Source organism: Amblyomma maculatum, chromosome 9, assembly GCF_055883805.1.
Source record: "Amblyomma maculatum isolate TAMU_Amacu chromosome 9, ASM5588380v1, whole genome shotgun sequence".
Taxonomy (NCBI): Eukaryota; Metazoa; Arthropoda; class Arachnida; order Ixodida; family Ixodidae; genus Amblyomma; species Amblyomma maculatum.
Genome location: NC_139352.1, coordinates 33776505 through 33800473, shown reverse-complemented (window position 1 = coordinate 33800473; position 23969 = coordinate 33776505). Strand labels below are relative to the sequence as shown.

Here is a 23969-nt window from a genome sequence, read left to right as displayed (position 1 = left end):
CTCGATTGCCGTTTCCCTTTGATTAAGTACGCTCTCGTCAAGCTCCAGGGCGATGGGATCGTCAACTGGGTCTGCTGTCACTTCCTGTGGGCGAAAGTTGAAAAGCAGAACGAATGGCGTCGACTTCGTAGATCGGCTTACTGTATTGTTGATTCCCCATTGCACCAGAGTTGGAACTTTGCCCCAGTTGTTTCCGTCGCTTCGTTCTGACATACTGGGAGTAGCGGGCGTTATTCTTTTGTACCTCTCGACATGTCTTTCCGTGTGTGCTAGGCGGCATGGCCTTTACGTTACCAGAGTTTGCGTGGTTACCTCAATCCTCATTTCAGTTGCGCGCGTGTGAACCCGATTCCCAAATTGCACTTTAGTCACGGTGCTTGTTATTCACCGTGACGAGTGACTACTTTTGCGCGTTGGAAATCAATGTGCCAAACATTACATCATCTCCCACAATTGCATTTATCGGCTTTCTTTGTTGCAATATCTTAGAATCGAGGGTTCAGGATATTATTTTTCCATGCGCAACATGCGCAACATAGCGGGGAATTCCCCGACATAGCAGGGAATGAACGCGCCGGCGAGGTAACTCGAGGGTACATGAGCCGAGCTTCCTCCCAATCGGACGATCTATCCGAGCGAGTCGACCCTACGTACTCAGACATTCTGAACTACTATAAGGGGGTTACGGATCCGCTACCCGCCACCTCATCGGGATCTAAAACAACAAGAGGCAGTGTACTGGCGAAGACTGCAGACAGGAACATTCCCTAACCTCCATATCCTCAGCAAAACTTACCCGTCACAATGTCGGGACACCTGCCCATGGTGTGGTAGCAAACCTTCGTTATACCACATCACGTGGCAATGTAGAAATAACGATAGCTTTCGTAAAGATCCGAGTGCGGAACGGAGGGAGAGCCGGCTCTCCAGCGGCGATCTGGGCTGCCAACTAGGTGTGATCCAGCACGCCCAGCGTGCAGCGAAGCTCAGCGGAGCCCTGGAATATGGGCACCGACCCTGTGAGAAGACGTAAGATGGACCTCTTCTGCTACTAGCACAAGACATTACTAGAGAAATTAACGTATTTGCTATCCTATCCTATCCCACATATAAAGTCACGCTTCTTCCAAGCCGTATGGACCTGCCTGCATGTGGTAGGGTAACGAGAATGCAAACGGTTCTGGCAGGCTGATGTCACCCGAACCGAGTTGGCCGCTCCCGCCCGTCGAATAGTGGTAACGTGAATTCAAATGTGATGGTAAGCTGATTATTATTTATGAGGAGACTGTAGCTACGCCTCTTCATGGCATTCCTTTTGTAGTATTCCTTTTGCAGAAAAAGAAGCAAGTTGTGATGATGCCCCATCCTGGCTGCGCGGAGTGAGAGCGTCCAATGAGCGGGCGTGCCCAGCAGGCCCATGTGACGTCCCATGGGAGGTTTTGACGCGGTGCACGCGGAGATGTGTTGCCGAAGTCGGTCGCAAGGAACACTTTTTAAAAATTGTTTGCAAATTTTAAGCTCAATGCAGAGACTTCAATTTCAATCGAATACTCTTAAAGACCACCTCTTCGGATTTCTCGCATTAGAATATTACAGCAAGTAGCATTTCAGCAGGCCCTAATTCGACCAATAAGCACTCAACGCTAACCGGAGTAATATTATATTAGATGTTTCTGTTTCGGGTTCCTTTTCCACAGACTTGACACCGATTTGGGGAACGACGAGACTGTGTGGTCTCACGCCATTGCCACTGTACCATTCCACCTTGTGCGGGACGGCATGGACCAGATAGTAGCCCAACGATTTCTGGCAGCGAAAAACATCCGTAGTGCACGAAGGCAAGCATTTGTTTCTTTCTTCCTATGCTTACCCCTTATTCGTCATACGTTTTTTTTTTTAAATTGCCTCTTCCTGACACTACAACGTCAAGGATACAACTAAACCTTTCCTCGTATTCGGTGACTTATTAGCTCTTTTTATCCAAACAGTGTGTAAAGGATGATTGTTGTAATTATTTATATCGGCATCTTTAAGTGCATGACTGTAAAGGCGTGCTGTTGTGTTACCTGTTTCCTGAGCGCTGACACAAAATATACACTAATGTGGTAATTTCTACCTTTCTTTTAGCCTGCCATGCGGGGCCAATGGTTAAAAGCGGCGTAGGAGTTTCAGTGTGCTTCTTGAAAATGGATAGCAAAGAAGCAAAGAACCAAATTATTGTTCTATTTTCACGTCAGCCTTACTGAAAAATCCCATATAATTTTCATATAGACCACATATTTTCCCCTGCATTCCGCCCTCCTTTTCTCCTACTCTTCACATATAAATTCATATTTATAATCTTTATTAACGATATTAATGCCAGTGATAATTGCAAGATCAAACTCTGCTGACGACTTTATAATATACAGAGAAATAAGAAGACACGAAGATCATGTCATCCTTAACAGGTAATCTGAAAAAATGGCTGAATGGTGTAATAACTGGCAGATGTCAATCAACACAAAGAAATCCGTAGCAATGGCAGTAACCAGGAAGGAACAGCCCTCTAATTTTGTGTATAAAATGAATGACACTCCACTTACCTTTGTAAACAAGCACAAATATCTAGGTGTCACGCTGACTTTAGGTCTTAGATGGAGCGAACACATCAGTAACATCACTGCTACAGCATTGCACAAGTTATTTTTTCTTAAACAATGTCTTCGCCTTGCCCTGCACAAACTAAACGTTTAGCTTATAAGACTTTTATTACACCAGTACTAGAATATGCTAACACCATTTGGTTTCCCCATTCCCAAACTAACATTTCAAGGCTTGAAAGAATACAGCGTAAATCATTAAGATTCATTCATAACAAATACAAGCGAACAGATTCACCGACCGAACTAGCTGTAATATCCGGGCTCGAAACGCTATCAGCAAGAGAAAAGTTCGCGCGATTAAAATTCCTATATCAGCTACTACATAACTATTTTAACATCGACTTATCACAGTATGTTTCATTACCACATAACTGAGACTTAAGAAACCATCACGCGTTCACGCTAAGCGAATTTTCAGGTCCCAGTTACGCACTTAAACATTCCTTCTTCCCGCTGGGAACAAGCGAATGGAATCGCTTGCACTCATCTGTTACTAACGTCGATTCACTTTCAAGTTTTTGTTCTAAACTACAGGCTACGGTTTGAGAAGATATTCTTCGGTCAAAAATTTCGCTTTTTTTTTCGTTCGCTTGTTTAAGGCAGTCGACAGCCTATTATCCCATTGTTTCATATTCGAACCTGTATGTGTTCTTTATTTGTGAGCTGTTAGCGCGAATTGATTGACACATTTTCAGTTTTGTTTTTGTGCTGTAATATTTGCCTAACAGTGTATTTCTATAGAGCTGCTTTAATTATTTCCAGCATATTTTAGATATTATGAGTGTAATGCCCACCTACTACGGTCTCAACTAGAGACGGGCAGTATTGCAAATAAATAAATAAAGTCATGTGCCAAATTCATCTCATATGGGGCATATAGGACTAGGTGCAGTTTATATAGGCAAGTGGTATGGGATCATATGGGCATCATATTGTGCCCATACCCATATGTATTGCAGAAAATAGGAAACTTGATTATTGTATGTGATGATTGGCGCTTTTTAGTTCACCCTCTGTAGTTCACCCTCCAAAAGATGAGATAGCATCTGATCATTCTTTTATGCAGGGTCGTGTGGGCGGGAGCAGCCATGGCGATGTTCTTCATTTCAACGATATCAATGACGGCACTAGCGCTGACGTACTGGTACCATGACTGCGACCCCATGTTGGCTGGTACTATCAGGCGCTTTGATCAGGTGCGACAGATGTACATCATGTCAGGCGGAGGAAACGTTTGCAAGACGCACATGAAAACGTGGGAGGAAGGCACGCATTTCCACTCAGTATTTATCCCTATCTCTTATTCATATTATGCTTGCAGTCTGCTGGTTGTTCAGCGGTATAAAATTGTCAAATGAACAGCGAAGCACATGCGGGATACTTAAAACTGAGGCCTCTGCCGGTCTTTACTAACCCCTGTGGAAAAAATCGGAGGCGCTGGACTCGCCCATTCTGGCAACTTCGTATGTAACCTGGAATAAGGACTGGCAAGCACATTTTTGTCACGTGCCTAGTACAAATTAAAGACGTATTTCGTTTCTATTCCAAGCCGGTGGGTCGACTGAGCTTGGGGTGAAAACATCAGTCCACTCCCAAGATGACCACGCTGATGTCCTGGTGGTAGAAGCGGTGCTGCAGTCGAAATCTAAAAAGCGGACCGCTTTAGGCAACGCTACTGTCCAGATAAATTCAGTCGACACTAAAAATACGCGCACATTTTTATATGTATGTTTGCTTACCATGTATTGCCGATTTTGTGGACGATTTTTTCAGAAAGGAGAATTAATGGTATAGAGAGAATCGCATTGGATGAACAGCGAATAAAAACAAAATTAACTTTTACACAGGCGTTCTATTGGTGCACTTGTACAATGAAAACATAACGGCTAAATAGCAGCAAATAACTTAGTACTTTAATTGAAAACGGGAACGATACATGTCCCGTAAGGAACTTTTACTATACAAGCCATCTTAAGAAAGTAACATACAGAAGATATAGACGGTAAAATAGACATAATTTTATTCAGAACTCACAATATAACGTCAATTTAGGATGATGATCAGGTACTGAGTAAAGGTAACGCAAACGATCCGCTGCATGAAGAATATATAAACGACCTAGATTAGAAAGACCGTAGGCGGGTTTAAAATTAACGTTTAAAATTATGCACAAAGAAGAGCAGTTTGCGATAGTTAGCGTAGCTCGGAAAGCTGGAAGAGAATACGCACAAGTTTAGAGCGGGTATTAGGTACAGCAGATTGGGCCACAAGAGTGAAATAACTACAAGAGTAATGGTTACCACCTCGCAGATAATGTCAGTTCACCAGTGTGCCTCATGATAAAGGTATCTGATCTGATGCGGATGAAGCGTATTTGTGTCTGATCAGTACTAACCTCAGGTGAAAAACGTGGAAGGCAACGAAAAGGGTTCAACTCACAGAATTGTAACAAGCTATGGTAAGAAAAATGATTTTGTAACGGTAACAAACAAGGAGATGGCAAAGGGCGAAGGGTCAATTCTGACAGTCTACTCGAAATAATGAATGGATAGGCACGTTCAGGGAGTGCAATACGAAGACAAGAAAACTGATGGCCGCTGAGAGCAAGTGACTGGACTGTAGGACAAGGGAAATATTACGAGCAAATAATGAAAGACCGTTCTTTTTGGCTTTTCAAAAGTAGACATGTTTTCCCTAATTTCATCTTAGATGGCTTGCTGTGAGTTTTGCGGCTACCACACGGTCCTTCAAACTCACGTGCTATCCTTAAAAACATCGTTTATATTACTTACCTTCTTGGTCAACTTTTGCAGGCGGTGTTTTTTTTTCTTTATTGCCTGGCTTTTGCAAGAAACACAAACACACACAAGACATTGATATAATAAGCCTGTCAGGGGCTGGCTTCGTCGTTCTAAAATTCCTTTAGATCCATCAAAGGTTCTACCTTTGGCAACCACTCCGGATTATCATCGACAAACTTCACAATCTCAATAAACCAATGGACAGCCTCGCGGAAAAAAATTCGTGCAGGACGCGCATCAAGATTACAGTGATATCCTGTCATGCGTAAACACAATATACTGTGGAGGCCAATTAGCATGATTGATTGAATCATATGGAACCCTCTCCTCATTTGCTTGCAGGTGGTTCCTCTTTACGTTGCTCAAAACCTCGCAAATGTCGCCGGGCTTCGCGGCTTATTCCTTGCTGGACTACTGGGTGCCTCCGTAAGGTAGGATATTTAAGCGAGACCACAAACTGTTGTAAGCAGCGAAATATATGGAACGAAGAGTTCAAAAGCGCGCTCTTTAATGCTTTCCAGCACAATATCGTCCATTATCAACTCGCATGCTGCCATCTTCTACGTTGACATCGTGGCCCCCAACTTCAAGCTGAACGAAATCCAGGCAGGCAGGATGACGCACTTCCTGGGTGAGCGGCGGGTTGCAGGGTACGGGCGGCTGTAGTGTACCAGAGGATCTCCCTTTTCCATGGCGAAAGTCGCACCTTTAAGGCGACTTCTTCAAAGTCCTCTTTCGGAAGAAAATGAAGCGTTGGCACCGGCTTCCTTTGAGAAAAATCACGAACGTGCCTGTGTCACGTGTAATTTGGTGATGACATGGTGGGGTAAAGACTGGTCTGCGGATTGCACGAAATCTCGAGACCACATGACAAGGCCAAATGACCATAATTCCGTCTCCTCAACGGTAGGGTCCCGCAACTTTCTCTTCACTGGTTGCCTCTCAGCACGTTAAACGGCGGTTACCAAGAGGTGTTTGAACGCTATCTAAAGGTAACTACACTCACTGAAGGGAGTAAATGATTACGGTGAAGGTAATCCAATAATTTTACCATTGTCATGCCTTAACTTCGTGGCTCTGTTCACGGCTGGTGTTGCGGCTATTAAGAAATAAAAACATCACATAGTGCTACCTAAAGGGGAACACACACCAGGCGAGACGTTGGTAGCTTAATTTAAGATTGCAATTTAAAAAAAAAAAAGTTGCATTTACAAGATTCGAACAGATGTTTTATTCGCTCAGTGCTCAGGTAAGTAGTGCCAATACATTGCGGCATGCGGCAGGCTTTATATGGCACCCTTATTCATTTTTACAATATTTCCGCTATCTGTCGCCAGGTGACGTTGCTCAGACGGCCCTGGAAGATTGGTGGCTTAAAAGCAGAGAAGTGACATAATGTTAGTAATGTGGAAACAAAAATTTAATAAATAGAATGATGGTTTAGTTAACCAATCTAAATCAATAATTAAGATATAGGGAGAAAAATGAGCATGATATCTACTGCTAGCACCCCGTTTCAAAGAGGACGCTCCTATATTCCATCCATCCATCCATCCATCCATCCATCCATCCATCCATCCATCCATCCATCCATCCATCCATCCATCCATCCATCCATCCATCCATCCATCCATCCATCCGTCCGTCCGTCCGTCCGTCCGTCCGTCCGTCCGTCCGTCCGTCCATCCATCCATCCATCCATCCATCCATCCATCCATCCATCCATCCATCCATCCATCCATCCATCCATTCGTCCGTCCGTCCGTCCGTCCGTCCGTCCGTCCGTCCGTCCGTCCGTCCGTCCGTCCGTCCGTCCGTCCGTCCGTCCGTCCGTCCGTCCGTCCGTCCATCCATCCATCCATCCATCCATCCATCCATCCATCCATCCATCCATCCATCCGTCCGTCCGTCCGTCCGTCCGTCCGTCCGTCCGTCCGTCCGTCCGTCCGTCCGTCCGTCCATCCGTCCGTCCGTCCGTCCGTCCATCCGTCCGTCCGTCCGTCCGTCCGTCCGTCCGTCCGTCCGTCCGTCCGTCCGTCCGTCCGTCCGTCCGTCCGTCCATCCATCCATCCATCCATCCATCCATCCATCCATCCATCCATCCATCCATCCATCCATCCATCCATCCATCCATCCATCCATCCATCCATCCATCCATCCATCCATCCATCCATCCATCCATACCATTGAGAGAACCGAATAACGCGCCGAAGGAGCTGTTATCTCTGGAAGCTTTACTGAGAAGCTTTACTGATATGAGATCCCGCGCACATCTCACGCAAAACTCGCGCACGGGATTTTGTTCCATCAGCCTAGAAAGGACCTCACTTTCGCTTTAAAAAGTTAACGTAAAAGGGACAGAGGCTTAGACGAGACGACAAGAAGGGCTCTGAGCCTACGATGTGCATATTGCACGGTGGAGCGAGCTAAGCAGGCTTGGCTCTAAGCCGTCGCAGCACCTGTTGCCTGAAGAACTCCTTTGTTTGGTCGGCTAGGGCGTGGAAGGCCCGATGCGAGGGAATTGAGCCCTACTGCAACCTGGGCGCTCAGGAGGCTTCGCCATAGGCGCGCTTGTTGTCACCATTTCAATTTCAAAAACTGTGCCTTTCCTTTCCTGTAAAACAATTAATAATGGGCAGTGTACAAAAATAAATAGGGATAATTAGTGATTGTGTAATTAAAAATTATTACTATAATTATTTACAATGGTAATAATTAACTACTGTCGTAAATAAAAAGTAAAAAATAAGAGATGAATAACATAAAACATAAATAATGAACGCAACATAAAATATTATAAAATAAAATAAACACATTAGTAATAAACGTCGCGACAGATTAATGCTTTTGACATTTTCTCAATGCAGCGTCTGCACTGGCCTCTAATTTTTGAGCAAACATGGGCCTAGAAGAAAAAGAACATTAAAGAAAACATAACAGATTTCCTAATGATAAAAATAAAGCTTTCACGCAAAACTATTGCTCTGGGAGCAGACTCCATAAGTCCCTTGTCAAAGCACACGTATTCAATGAAGAATCAGGGAACATTTTTAGGTGATGCTTTCGTGCATGTATTTTTTCACCACTAATTCTTTTGATATTTGCCAACTATATTTTGCCACCTCCTAAATAAAGGGAACGTTTTTTTGGAAGCTCTCCTTGAGTAAGGTGCGCTTGAAACATTCTGATATAATTGCGGCGGTAGACTACACTTAGAAGACAAAAGTGATGGAGCAGCAACTTCGAAACTATTTCTCATTTCCTGGTCTCAATTCCCTGTATGCGCAGAACTTACCAGCGGTGCGCTAATGACAGGTTTTGCTGTCCTGGTGCCTCACCTTGGATCAGCTGCAAGGGTGAGGATAAAAGGCATGCTACTGATACATGTTTCTCAATACATTTTTTTCTTTATAGAAACGGCTCTAATGGCGTCTTGTATGGCTGTCAAAGCGACATTTTCTCTGGATGCAACTGTGATGGGCAATGCAACGTACTATATGCACGACTCGTTTGCTTGTAGAAGTTTACCATACAAGGCAAAATTACATTTGAAAATGTATTAAATTGCATTGCTAATTACTCTGCTTAAAATCGCAAAAAAGCCTAATTAAAAAACCCACATAATTATTGCTCCCCACATAAAGAGATTTCATTCCAATTACTTCAACAGAACAATGCAATTACTATAAAATTACTTTCTGGTTTGAACAACGTGTACATATTCCATCTTTCGCCAAATTCCGTCCAAGGAAACTGTTGCCTCCCTTTTTCTTATAGTGCACGCCATTTAAAGAACACAACCGCAATAAAACGACGAAAACAGAAGCTTGGTCGAACATTCGTCACTTTTATTGGGTGCAAAGCAGGAACGAGCGCTGAAATCTAAGTTTTTCTGGCCCGGAGCGGTCTCCACCGTTTGATGCCTCCGTAGCTGGTTATTTATTACTTCGGTGGTGTCAGGGACCGACCACGGCATCATGCACTAAATAATGTTCATACCATGAGGATTTCCGCGCCGTCGCGGAGATTGTAACGAGGTTATACTGTGGCATGGCCGACGCATCACACAGTGCCACCGCGTGCTCGCGGCTATAGTTTGGAACTGCGACCCGTGTCATCTGTTCCTTCGAAGGCCCCTTAAGCCAATACAGCTTGCTGCTTCGGGAATGGTGCACGCAATAAGTGACCCGGCCTCACGGAACACCGGCGTTCTCAGAGGCACAGTTCTCAGTTGTTTCCTTTTGGCTATTCTTTACGCCGGCTCAAGCTTACCGCGAGTCGTTCCTGCTTTCGAGACATATGTATAAAGCAGTCTACAGGAAGAGCAGTTGCACACTTTTGTAAAAGTAATTTCTGTAGTGATAATATTTACTTTTGTTGCGAAATTACTACCACATCTTAAGAAAATTCATTACATTATTATATTACTAAACCTTGAATGCAGTTATTACATTAGAAATTGCGGAAAAAAAAGAAATTAAATTATTTTATTCACAGTATTTCAATGATTACTATGTCTGAAATACATTGCATTCGACAACCAGGCTTTCACTTTACATTGTATAATTATGCCTTTTTTCCTCTTTCACGTGGCCCGCAATATCCGGCCGGCTTCGACGACGCGATACCGGTAGAAAGGTTGGAACGGTAGCTCGCTGTGCTGACGAATAATTCTTCTCTAATTAGAAAACAAATTTGTTAAAAGCAGTACCGTTCTCCTTTATATTTTTGCACCAACTCCTAGTTTTCTGAAAATAACATTATAACATACAGACAGCATCTAAATTCATCTAGTTTGCGTCTTTTTCCGTTTTACAGGTGCTGATGGCCCTGTACAGCGGTGCGTCCGGGCCATTCGCTGGCATGGTCACCGTGGCCATCTGTCTTCCGTGGGCCAACACCCGGGTGAGCCTTTGAAGCTTGCTAACTTGTGCCCATCGTAACTTGTGCCCATTACGAGTATCGTAATTAAGTAGACGGATTAATTATAGGCACATATAGTCAGGGAGGTTGGTTGCAGTGCATATTAGCGAAGTGCGTAAAACGACGAACGGACGAAAATAAGCGGACAAGGTCCACCAATAATTGACAAGCGAGACTACATGCGAGCTCAAAGGGAAAAAATCAGAAATCAGTGCGCAGGTGTATCCCACTTAAGCCTAAAGTCGGAGCATAAGTTCTGTTAAACATGGCTACACACCAGCCGGAATCGTCGACTACGGCCTCTCTCGGTTCAAGGTCATATTTTCGGCACCACATCACCTTGGAAGTTGCAGCGGGAAGAGTAGAGCACTCGATCTAAAAAGCAAAAAATAACTTTGCTGTCATTTCTAATTGCGCAATCTTGAGATATAACAAATGGGGAGGTGCTCGGGGAACACGGAAATGCATAGTGGTAGGGGGCTTGAATGTTAGCAAACGCCCTGTTGTGCGTGTAATACCGCACAAGGTGTTAATAGGTTTGCTTAAGAGGAGAACGGAACACTGCTAGTGGAGCAGTTCAAAGTGGTATGAATTCGTGATTTCCGAGCGTGTACGGCGCAAAAAGCAAGCTGCATATTCAGGGAGTTGAATAAAAAGCAATAGCCGGCTCCCATTTTCAGATTCTTTCACCGATGCAGTATGGAGGAAAAGAGCCTCTATAGAGTGCCAAAGGAAAGGAAAAGATAATAATGCAACTTTTAAATAGGAATTGCAGTCTTTAGAATATACGAGTATCTGCTTAAAATAATGCTCTGCTAGCCTACGCTGGAGTTCTATAGCTTAACCAAAAGTAAAAATACAAAGAAACGATTTCCGTCATTCTGAAAGGAATATTTTACATTTAGAGGTTAGGGCTGGATGCTGGAGGGCGCAGCCTTATGAGCAAGAATTTCACACTTTGGAGTTCCTCCGTCTACCGACAAAAACAAATTAGCATTTTTAAACCAGTGTGAGGCTCTGTAATTATCAGTGCACGATGTCGCCGCGGGGATCCAAAAAGGACTGAAGTTACTCAGTTATCAAAAATTAATTGTGGTTTTACTCTGGTTAACCCTAGCTGAATTGCGATAGCAACGTCGGAAGCTTCTTTTGCCTGCTACATTATTCCCCAATCACGCCCTATCAGTGTACGGTGCTACATTATTGGGGACACTCAAGCTCATCCTTTAAGAGTATGACGCGAGAGCGTAAGCTACCAGCGCACATATAAATGAGAAGGATTCAATGCTGCTGAAGCGAATGTGGAGCGAAAGCATTAGCTGCTGGTGACCGAGCGTTCTTCTTCTTCTTCTTCTTCTTCTTCTTCTTCTTCTTCTTCTTCTTCTTCTTCTTCTTCTTCTTCTTCTTCTTCTTCTTCTTCTTCTTCTTCTTCTTCTTCTTCTTCTTCTTCTTCTTCTTCTTCTTCTTCTTCTTCTTCTTCTTCTTCTTCTTCTTCTTCTTCTTCTTCTTCTTCTTCTTCTTCTTCTTCTTCTTCTTCTTCTTCTTCTTCTTCTTCTTCTTCTTCTTCTTCTTCTTCTTCTTCTTCTTCTTCTTCTTCTTCTTCTTCTTCTTCTTCTTCTTCTTCTTCTCTTCCTTCTTCTTCTCTTCCTTCTTCTTCTTCTTCTTCTTCTCTTCCTTCTTCTTCTCTTCCTTCTTCTTCTTCTTCGTCTTCTTCGCGGCTGTTCAAAGTCAAACATGGCCCTTCCCGAGAAGACGCGACGAGCCGAAATCTGGCGCAATATTGCTATCGCATTCAAAAGCGGATACAAGATTAGACTGGAGGACGGGTGGGGAAGGCAGAGATCATAGTTAGAAATCGGCACAAGAAAGGCATTTGATTCAAGGTCTGTTAGGTGACATTTTTCACCCCCCCCCTCCTACAAAGTGAATGGTAATAATATCGACTTATCCGACAATAAAAAATGCGGAGGGTGACAATGAATAATACTCCTTTACTTGAACGTTTTGCACACATAAGGACACAAAGACTCAACAGCCAAGCCTTGGGTATAAAAAAGATGTTCGGAAATGAGATGCAATTTTCCATTATTGATATAAATCGAAATGGTTCCATAAAAGGAACTGGTCCACGCATCTGTTTTCTTGGTCCATAAGAAAGAGGTATCAATCAATCAATCAATAAATAAATAAACAAATGCAGCATCCACGCGCGGGCAGGCTAGCATAGCTGTGGCCCTTCCTTGTTCGGTGAGGTTATTTATTTTGTTCCTCGTATCTTTCAGTCTGCCTTCATGGTACTTTCATGGCTGACATTGAAACATTTCCGATGCTGATAGGTATACTTCTAACCTATTTTTGAGCAAAAAGTATTACCAATAAACTCCTATAGGGGAAATAATTTAGTCCTGGACACAACCTGCTTAACAGCAAGGTTTGCAAGCCCGGTCTATGGGGCGATTTATCCTTCTTTTCGCTGTGGACTGCTGAAGACAATGCATTAAACGGGTAGTTTACTGCCGGAGACGAGTGAAAAACTATTGGCATGTTCTGAGAGATCTTACCACTTGATGGCAGTATTGAGGGAATAACTGGCAATTTAACCTGATAGATCTTACCACTTGATGGCAGTAATGAGGGAATAACTGGCAATTTAACCAAACATTTATCTTTTCTTTTGATCAGGAAAAGCATGCTTTTGTGGATGGTGGCGTCATACTGTCTCTCTCCGTTGGTACTAATACATTGTTCGGCAAAAGTGTCTGCACGAACTGCCAATCACTCGTTGCGTGCGATACCACCAAATTTGGTATGTAATTTAATTACAGTATGAACAACTCGATGATGACCACCAAACATGAGTAGGTATCCACCAAAATGTGGCCTCCTGGAACCCCAGAAATTTACCTCGTCAGAATTGGACCAAACTTGATGCCTAACCTTTCACGTATGGCCAGTTGAGTGGTGATCTCAAAATTGGGATAGGCCACCCCCAAATTTTGGGTCGGTAAACACTCAAAATTCCCTCTCATCCAAATTTCAGAAAATTGATATGTAAACTAAATCCAGTATGGCCAGATAGAATTTGGCCATAAATAGTGTATAACCTAATTCAGTATGAAAACTTGCAAAATTGAGTGGGCCTACCGTAAAAATTGACTCCTTCGTCATCAAAGTTTGCTTTCGTCCGAACTCCCATTAGAAGCGGCAACAAGCGACGGTACTGAGCATAGAAACAAAGAACTCATAACGAAGTCTCAATGCTTTCGCATTTCTGCACATGAGCAGACTTACGTGCAGCCTTGTAATTTCTTTCATGCTGGTCAGTCACGATTAAGTACGTACATTGATATATCCATCGAATTCGAATGGCAGAGGACGAGCTCTAGACCGGCTAACAAATAGAACGCGTCGCTCCAGCGAAGATCCCTTAATCCAAATCTGCTCTGGAATGCGTTCGCTGCCGCGGGAGCACACTCCCCGGACGTAACCAAATCAATGTGCTGAACTGGTTCTCGTAGCCACGCCCTCTGCAATGAACGCCGCCACCTTCGGTCGCCTTCGCTGTATTACGAGCACATTCTTGCAAATGTTGTCTAAACAAGGAAATCTAATAGCATGGATATTTGCCTTTCCAATAAACCATTACAAAATCTTGGATGGAAGCTCGCACATGTTCTTGCAGCTGTAGAGGCGTCGTTTGAAAAAGCTGCCGATGCCGACCGCAGCGCGGCGGTACCTCATGTGAGGTGAATACAAGTTTCTCATCCCTACGATGATTCCTCGCTCGTTTTATTACATAAAGAATGGTTGCAAAAACTGTGCACACGTCAGTCGCTCCCGCCGTAGTGGTTAGTAATGTTAGTAATGTAGGAACAAAATTTAATAAATAGAATGATGGTTTAGTTAACCATTCTAAATCAATAATTAAGATATATGGAGAAAAATGAGCATGATAGCTACTGCTACCACCCCGTTTCAAAGGGGATGTTCCTATATTCCATCCATCCATCCATCCATCCATCCATCCATCCATCCATCCATCCATCCATCCATCCATCCATCCATCCATCCATCCATCCATCCATCCATCCATCCATCCATCCATCCATCCATCCATCCATCCACCCACCCGCCCACCCGCCCGCCCACCCATCCACCCACCCGCCCATCCATCCATCCATCCATCCATCCATCCATCCATCCATCCATCCATCCATCCATCCATCCATCCATCCATCCATCCATCCATCCATCCATCCATCCATCCATCCATCCATCCATCCATCCATCCATCCATCCATCCATCCATCCATCCATCCATCCATCCGTCCGTCCGTCCGTCCGTCCGTCCGTCCGTCCGTCCGTCCGTCCGTCCGTCCGTCCGTCCGTCCATCCATCCATCCATCCATCCATCCATCCATCCATCCATCCATCCATCCATCCATCCATCCATCCATCCATCCATCCAGTGGGCATCACCAATGTTCAGAATCTTGCGTATCGCTCATATGACATGTTTTGTAAGGCTAACATGAAAAATAAGCACATTCACGTGACACAGCCAATAAGCTTCGTGGCTGACAGTCAGGCCGTGCTTTTCACGGCAGCTACTCAACTGCCAAGGTACTATGTTTATGTGCTCAATACTCTTTTCTTTTTGCGCTGTTTTGTCGACGCGTGTGTGCGCAAAAAGGTAGGTCTGCAGATGAGGTTAAGAAGTTCGCAGTGGTCAAGTGGATGCAGCTAGCACAGAACCGGGTCAATTGGAAGAATATGGGAATGGCCTTCGCCCTGCAGTGGGTATAGTCAGGCTGACAACGATGATGATGATGTGTCAATCCGTCGTATGCTGATCCGCCTTTCGGCGACCGTCAACCACAGCGAATTATGCAAACGTCTATAGAGTGTCGCTGTGATGGCTGCCCACTGCTACTCGCCTCATGGTGGTTCGTGCTGGCGGCGTCCGCTCCTTCCACTGTCCGACTGTCGGAGAATTTTCCGACGATTTCGATGTAGCCCGTCCCGCATGATACTTCACCGCGAGAATTTTGCAGTGAAAGTTCACTCCTTGGAGGTCCGCGAGCAGAAGACGAAGTGTTAATATCATCTACAGCTGCTCGGATCATCGCATAGCGACGACACCACGCGAAGGTGCGCTGATCGTGGCATGGAGCAGAAGCAGAAATAAGAGAAATGCCATACAGGTTTCCAGAGAAATCACCCGATTCGGCGGTGCAAATATCGCTGCTCCGCAGAGCGATCTGAGATCGACACTGGATCCCAATCTGCAACTGGGACAACTCTCGCTCGCATTCTGCCGTTGGAATACAATGGCCCAAAACAGAGCAGAAAAATTTGATCTGGATCTGCCATTGAAATCGAACACGTTTACGTATGAACAGTGAGGTAACGTCCCAATGCTACCCAGGCTCTGATGGACGCTGTAGTGAAGAGCTCCGAAAATTTATGCCATCTGAGAACGCTTAAGGCGAAATAACATCGCACAGCACACGGACACCTTGATTTGCACCTCCTTTGAAAAGCGGCCGCCATGGCCGAGGTCCGACCCGCGTCCTTAGCCTTATCCATTGAACCGAAGCAGCGCGGATCTTGATGCCTTACCGTAGCACGCAACTGTTAGTAGGCATTCATACACTCACGCAAGCTTCCATGGATGCAAAGTGCGCAAAATCGTTCAGCGTCTTCATTACATGTTGTAGTAACCACTTCATTTCTTTACATTGTTATTTCGATCTCTGATAATCGCCTAGCAGTAAATAAATTACCTTTTTTGACTCCATCGCAGGGCACCGCAGTGGCTACCTCACTCGTGTTCGTGTTTGTCCTCTGGCAAACCGTGGGCCGAACTCTGTCGGGAGTGGAGCCACTCAGGATGAACACCACGCTCCTTCGGTGCCCTCACAATGCAACAGAAGACTTCCAAATTCCTAACGATGCTCGAACTTCTGACTCGGGCTGTGCGAGCAATGAGACATGTATTATGCCTGGCGTGTATGAATGGGCGTGAGTACATCAGTGATATTTGGAGCGAAACACACTGTGAAACACAAGCGCTGATATTGTAAGTGGAAGTGCGCATTCCACAGCACTTTTATAGCAGCCGCTTTGAACTTTAACCATGGTGGTTGTAGACACACGAAAGGCTGTACAAAGGTTTGAAACGTGTTACCACTAGAACGCCTACTATTTAAAGTGTCCCGCTTTAGCGGCGACCTGTGAAGCTTTGGTTGAGAACTATAAAAAATGAGAGAAGGAACCTAGAATATATGTTCAGATGCGTGGAAACAAAATGCGAACTAAGTAGCAGAGAAAAATGGTGGCAGGTGACGTAAGGCTAAGGAAACACCGTCGACGCCAGTCGGAGACAGGAGAGGGGGAGAAATAGTACGTAGTGTTACAGGGCCACTGACCCTATGTACTGAACCCTTGGCACGGTCCGAGAAGCAGTGCTAAAGCACAGTATACAGCCTTAATAACTTTGATCCTACATGCTGTTTGGACACTTTGATCTCGTTTTAAGTGACCGATTTACTAGCGCTGTTCTCCAGAAAAGCTGAAGTGGATGTTGTGAGCTTAAAATCAGAAGCTTGCCTCTGTAAGATGTTGGCAGGTGTCACAGCCATGCACTGATTGTTTAGCATATTAAATGACATCCCGGGATCACACAGCAAGGTACACTGGCGGGAGGGCCAATTCAGGCAGCTTATTTGAAATGTAATCGTCGTGGGCTCTTCGATATCTATTCGGTCACGCTACTCCCAGGCCACGCAGACACAGTCAGCAAACTTGTTTAAAATATCGCCCACGTGGCGACTACCGAGCTCTCCTGCGCCGAAGTCGAAGTACAGGAGAAAGTTTGCACAGGCAAGAACCGGAATCAGTGCGATTTCTAGGCTGTTCTGATTAGTGCGAGTCAGCCCCTGGCCATTATCAGCTGTTATGCTTTGGAGTCCCAAGAAGCAGCGAATAGCTAGCTTTTTGAAGCGAAAACTCTAATACTCATGTTCCGCGAGTTTCATCAATTCAGTCGATTTGACCTTCAGCGACTTTCAGCCGCTCCGGAGCTGTGGTAGCTCAATCATGCGACTAGCCAGTGGCCACGTCACTCGCCATGGAGTTTCCGCCGCAGGCGCACGTGCGCTGTCCACCGCCGCTGCTGGGACTGCCGCTCAAGCGCAGTAATGCAGACAAACCGAGCGAGAGCGTATTTACGCTTGGAGCAATTTTCTCCTTCAAGAAAGCTGCGCAGACAAAATAATGATCTGCTACTTATTGTCCGATTACGCCAGAAACAGTTTTAGTGCTTCTATAATGATGTGGTTTATGCAGCTCTCAAAATTTATCCCCGGGCTACTTTTATCTTAGGTAATCTTGAATTCTACTGCACAGCTTACCTGCTGTTTAACGATTTGTGAATGAGAGGATTACCAGAAGTTGGTACATTAATTATATAGCATCCGACAAGGAATGGACAGAGCATAGAAAGTACACGTTTAAAGCTGACTCCAACTGCTCTATATTGGTAGTTAGATGCGGGTAGATTACACAAATGATGATACATTCATTATGACTGGCAAGGGATATCTTAACTGGTTCAGAAGTTACGAGGGTAGAGTGAATCACTTCTGCAGTCTTTCGTCTCCACAGAACTAGAATTGCTCCTCTTCTGTGCTAAAGAACGAAAGCTTGAACTGGTTATTACAGTTGAGACTTTAAAGACAACACTGTGTGCTTTGAAAATAAACATAAACTAGAACTGTCATAATACAAAAATTTACTGCGGCGAATAAACCCGACTTTAGATTATCCAGGTTTCTTCAGCACTACTTACGCTAGTCTGTACAGCAGTCGATTTGATTCAAAGAGTTATGGAGAAGGTGTTATCTCATTAGATGAACAGTACCTCTTCGACATTCTAAATGTCCCTATCGAGGCTCTCTTCGTCCATTGCCTCACACACCGAGGCTTCGATAGAATCCGTGTCCAAGCTTTCGGTGTTTCTCACCCAAACTAACATAAAATATTTCGCGTCTGCCCTACTCGCTGCTCCAGAGAAGCTTCTTAATGCCAAATTCTCAATTAAATAAGCATACGTTATTCGGAGAGTCGCGCGTCATCTTTGCCAAAGCATTGCCTATTTAAAGCACCGACAACAAACGCTGAAACAGTGCAGGCTGAAGATCACGTTTGCTGACAGGAAAAATAGATGCAATAGATGCAACCAGAGGAGAAAAGGTTCCTACCCGTAGTCAGTGAACAACCTGTCCTTTCATACAGTTGCGTTCTCCCCTGTGCAGGGACGAAAGTGACGTGTTCCCGCTGTACCGGCTGTCCTCGTACTGGTGTTCACTCATCACCATGACAGCCACCGTGTCACTCAGCGTCGTGTTTAGTCTTTTTTGCGGTAAGCCAGATGTCACATCTTGTTCTTTGCCCTTTTCCGCCTGTATACGCATATATTTTCTTTTATGTTCTTCCTGCCGACACGCATAAAGCATAGGTACAGTAGAGTAAGAAAGGCGACACGCAAAGAAATCCTTTACTACAAGTGCGCAACATCATCCATTAATAACCATTAATATACAAGAAAAAAAATCTTCGCGTTTCTACAGAAGCGTTTGCATGCATGAAGTAGTATTTGTCATCAAAAATAATTACTTTCTTTGATTATCCTTTGGCGCCGGACCGTACAACTATATGCACAAAAATATCGCATCTATATATAATTTTTGTTTCAGAAGGATATTTGGTATCATCATGCATAACGTGCTTTGTTTGCTGTGATTTTTTAAATTAAAGTTAGACACCCTAAGAAGGGTCCTTTGGTTCATATGAGGATAAGCTATGCACTCGGCATAAAACCACTCACAGCTATTTTGTATACGATTTCAAAATAAGGAATATAACAACTGTGTCCCACCGATGCTCACTTACGGGGGAGAGACGTGCAGGCTAACGAAAAGGGCTCAACTTGAATTGAGGAGAACGCAGAGGGACGGGAACGAAAATTACAGCTGCAAGGTTAAGGAACTGAAAGCGTCCAGAGTCGACGGGAGAACAAAAGAGAGTTAGCTGTATAGTCGAAATCAAGAAGATATGGGCATGGGCAGGACATGTAATGCGAAGCCAAGGTAATCGATGTTCGCTGGAAGTAACTGACTGATTTTCAATAAAACGTAAACATAGCAGGGTGTGGCAGAAAGTTAGGTGGCGGGAGGTCATTGCACAGCCTGTCTAGTAAGGTGACCGCAGCTGGCACATTGCTAGGTTAACTGGAAGGATATGGAAGAAGACTTTGACCTTCAGTGGTGCAGTAGGGCTGATGATGATTATTGTGGTGATAAAGGCGGTGAGAATAGTTTCCCCATAACCAGTCATTTAGCTATAGAAATGATCTCGCTAATCTTTTTGTCCTACCATCTTCCAGGAACCAAGCAAGAAATTGGACATCTAGACCTTTTCAGTCCCGTTTTTGTGCGCCTGTGGATATGGCTTGGCCTCATTCCAAACAAGGTAAGTTTACGTTCTACTTCCACGCAACAATAGGAAAGTTCAACACTGCCGATAGCCATGATAGATTGATTGGTACGTAGATTTGAGCATCATAAATACAGGAACATAGGGGTTCTTTTTTTATTGTTATGAAGTAAACGAAACAAAAATATTCATCCCACGTCCTCAATTTTCAATGATTTGGTAGAGTATAGGCCGCTAAAAAGTATAATGAATTGATTTGTGGAATGCAGTAAGTGCCGGCAAATTTTAATTTACAACGCTGCTAATTCAATTAATGTGTTATGGTGGAATGGAGGAAGTAACGGCATACACAGGGTGTTTACCACTTCATCGAAACAAGGAATAAAACCACCGGTGCACCGAAGTTATCTATATCACATATATTTTTATTTGTTGGTGACAATGCCGAAGACAGTCAACATGCATACCGGCGAGAAATGAAATGAACTCTTCAATTGGTTGGCGTGCGCCCAGAAAGAACTGTACAACTCGGTGGCGGCGATAACATAATTTTGAATGCATCATAGTACAGTTTCCCGCTGCTTCGCGCTCTTCGGAGTATTTTTATATTGCGCCTAACTATAGTTTGACCAAGATCAGCAAAACTTATAGTAACCACTTTATGGTAATAATCAATACAGCGAAGCGCTCAAAATCACAAAGGACGAGGTGGAAACAGGACAATAGCGCTTACGAGGAGGGAACAGGACAATAGCTTTGTATTGACGATGAACCAACACGCCCAAACATTTTCCCTTCTTATGGTAATAAGTGCTTTCCAAAGGAGGTGGGGAATAAGAAAAAATAGATTAAATTTTTCGATCAAAATTTTTCTTGTATGCACATTTTTTCAACACTGAAAGGGAGCCAGAAAAAATTTATGAAAAAATATATAAAAGAGCACCGCAGAATCCTTATTGAAGCAATGCAAAAGCACGGAAGCAGCTGTTGGTTGCTTCTAGTTGCTTTTAATTGCTTAATTTCCTTCTTGTTTACTCATTATAGTCTTCGGTACTTTCAAATAGCGCGCCATCATCATCATCATCATCATCAGCCTGATTATACCCACTGCAGGGCGAAGGCCTCTCCCATATTTCTCCACTTAACCCGGTTCTGTGCTAGCTGCATCCACTTCCCCCCTGCGAACTTCTTAATCTCATCCGCCCACCTAACTTTCTGCCGCCCCCTGCTACGCTTTCCTTCCCTTGGAATCCAATTTGTTACCCTCAGCGACCATCGGTTATCCTCTCTTCGCACTACATGTCCTGCCCATGTCCATTTCTTCTTCTTAATTTCCACTAGAATGCCAGTAACTTGAGTTATTTCTCTGGCCCACTATGTACGCTTTCTATCTCTTAACGTTACCCTTGAGCATTTTTCGTTCCATATTCCTCTGCATTGTCCTCAACATAAGTAGAACCCTTTTCGTTCGCCTCCATGTTTCAGCCCCATAGTTAAGGACAGGTAAGAGGGAACTGTTGTATACTTTCCTCTTAAGCGATACTGGTAAGCTGCCAGTCATAATATGCGAGTACTTGCCAAATGCGCTCCATCCAAATCTTATTCTCCTTGTTATTTACTTTTCATGGTCCGGATCTGCGGTTACTAGCTGTCGTAAGTAGACATATTCGCCCAATATTTCCAGTGCTTCGCTACCTAACGTAAACTGCTTTTCCTTCCCAAGGCTGCTGAACGTTACCTTAGTCTTCTGTATATTGATTTTCAAGCCTACCTTTCTGCTTTTCTTGCCTAGATCATCAACCATTCTTTTCAGAAGCTTTCATACTTTGGCGTTTCTTAATCAAATCTCTCGTTTCCTTAGACAGCTTACGGGTATCCTCTCAAGCTATCCTACCGCGTACTTCTACAGTGCATTCAGGGGTGATATCTCTGAGATTATTGTTCATTGCTTCTAGTCTAATGTCGCCACTCTCGTTTACAACTGAATATTCTCACCTCTTGACGCGCAGGGACACGACGGCAGCAGAGACCTCGGGTCAACAAGGCAATGACACAGTGCAGCACAACAGCAGCGAAACCAGCACGCGTGCGAGTCACAGCAGTAGCGTCGTCTTTGTCGAGCGTTACAATATCCATTCTTGTGTGAGATCCTGAACTCATCTGCACTCCCCCTCACCGCTATTTTGTTGATGGCCTTCTTTCATGCCAACATTTTCCGTTCATAATTCGGATTTCGACTAATTCGAGATCTCACCATTCTGTCCACACTGCATCCCACTTTTCCGATTACCTCCACATCCTGCGCAATGGCGGGGTTAGACTGCAGTATAAGGTCAATTTCATTTTTAGTCTCCCCGTTGGATGTTTTCCACGTCCACTTCCACTTTCTTTTCCTGAAGAAGGTGTTCATGCTTCCTATGTTATTGCGCTTTGCAAACTCAACTAGTAACTCCCCTCTGCTATTCCTAGAACTAATGCCATACTCACCGACTGCCTGGTCTCCTGTCTGCTTTTTCCTACCTCGGCATTGAGCTCGCCCATTATTACAGTATACTGCGTCTTCCCTTTCTGCACTGCCGGTTCTACGTTATCGTAGAAGCTTTTAACTGCCTGGTCATCATGATTACATGTAGGTGTTTAGGCCGGTACAATCTTCTGTTTATATCGCTTGTTAAGCTTAATTACCATGCCTGTCACAATCATATTAATGCTATAAAATTCAGTTATGTTACCAGTTATCCCCCTAGTGACAAGGAAACCTGCTCGCATAGTTCTCGCCTCTCCGGTAAACCTCGATAACACAGTACATGCACGTACTTCAGTACAGTATAACCCTCATTCAGCCTCCTAACCTGACTAAGCCTTATGACATCTTAATTCATACCCTCTAGTTCCTCTAACAGCTCTGCTAAACCAGCCTCACTAGCTAGGGTTAAATTATTGAACGTTGCCAGGGTCAGTTTCCAATGGCAGCCTGTCCAGCGGAGCCAGAAATTCTTAGCACCCCCCGCTGCGTCACAGGTCTGACCGCCGCCGTGGTCCGTTGCTCCGTTGCCGCTGGTTACTGAGGGCCGGGATTTTATAGGACTAATCATGGGAGGTTGCGGCCAATTACTGCACCATGGTGGCTAACTCCAGTCTGTTGACGGAGTGCGTTGACGGAGTAGTTCACCGGCATCAGGTCGCGTCCCAAACCTGTTTATGCAATTCCATCGACACGCTGATGTTTGTTTTTAGTCTGGTGGACGATTGCGTGGCAATGGGATTCGAACCACGGTCCTCTTGCATGCGGGGCGGATGTTCTACCTCTATGCTACCGCTGCTGAGATAAAAGTGTTTTATGTTTAATACGGGCACACACAGATCTTAGTGGCGTTAGCCCGCTTGTTCACCATAGCTGCAGTATAGTTTAACGCCGTGCGTAGAGTTGCTGCATCAGACGCAACAGCATTCTGTACGTTTGCCTCTGCTTCAGTGTGGGATGCTGCTGAATGCGTAGGAATGCTGAAGCTTAAACAACGCGAAAATATTCCCTATGTCTCCTTCATGCCCTCATAGGTTTCTCATTAGAATTTTAAACAGGGAAAACGCAATTAGTTTTTTAATTCGCTATAAAAAAGAGGTCGAGTCTAGTAATCTCGCCTTTGTCGAGGACTAACAAAATTGGAACGACTAACAGGTGAAGCGTGCTACAAGCCGCTCTAAGCTTGGACTCTTTGCGAATGTATATTCTGAAATTATATATTGAATTCTTTGTGCAGGAAGCCCTGGATGCTGCCAAGCATAGCTTCAATGACATCTACTCCGAGGAAGAAGCATCTTCAATCCTTAAACTTAAAGAATTAACTTGATGAATTAACTGGCGATTGGTCATTCTTCCAGCATTGTACCGATGAACGTTATTACAAGTAAACTGCTGCTAGAGGTGCATCTTACAGTAGGTCAAAATATTCTTATTTTTAACACGACGGTCCATGGACGGCGCGACCTCATGAGCCAAGATTTTATATCTTTCTGTGTCATTTAAGTTGAACGCGCTTCTTTGCAACATTGTGATGGCGGACACGAGCGCCGCAGACGTTTCTAGTTTGCATGTCTACCA

At 44.3% G+C, this 23969-nt stretch overlaps 1 protein-coding gene across 1 annotated transcript in view; it reads left to right on the top strand.

Moving 5' to 3' along the window:
- Positions 1–23718, top strand: part of LOC146178801 (putative sodium-dependent multivitamin transporter) — a 39542-nt gene extending 15824 nt beyond the window's left edge. The window contains exons 6-15 of the mRNA XM_084580038.1: positions 1698–1838; positions 3712–3841; positions 5789–5877; positions 5968–6077; positions 8735–8802; positions 10265–10351; positions 16176–16393; positions 18688–18794; positions 19818–19903; positions 23629–23718. Coding sequence (XP_084436164.1) covers positions 1698–1838; positions 3712–3841; positions 5789–5877; positions 5968–6077; positions 8735–8802; positions 10265–10351; positions 16176–16393; positions 18688–18794; positions 19818–19903; positions 23629–23718 — 1126 coding nt within the window. The remainder of the gene's footprint in view (positions 1–1697; positions 1839–3711; positions 3842–5788; positions 5878–5967; positions 6078–8734; positions 8803–10264; positions 10352–16175; positions 16394–18687; positions 18795–19817; positions 19904–23628) is intronic.
- Positions 23719–23969: the final 251 nt, after the last annotated feature.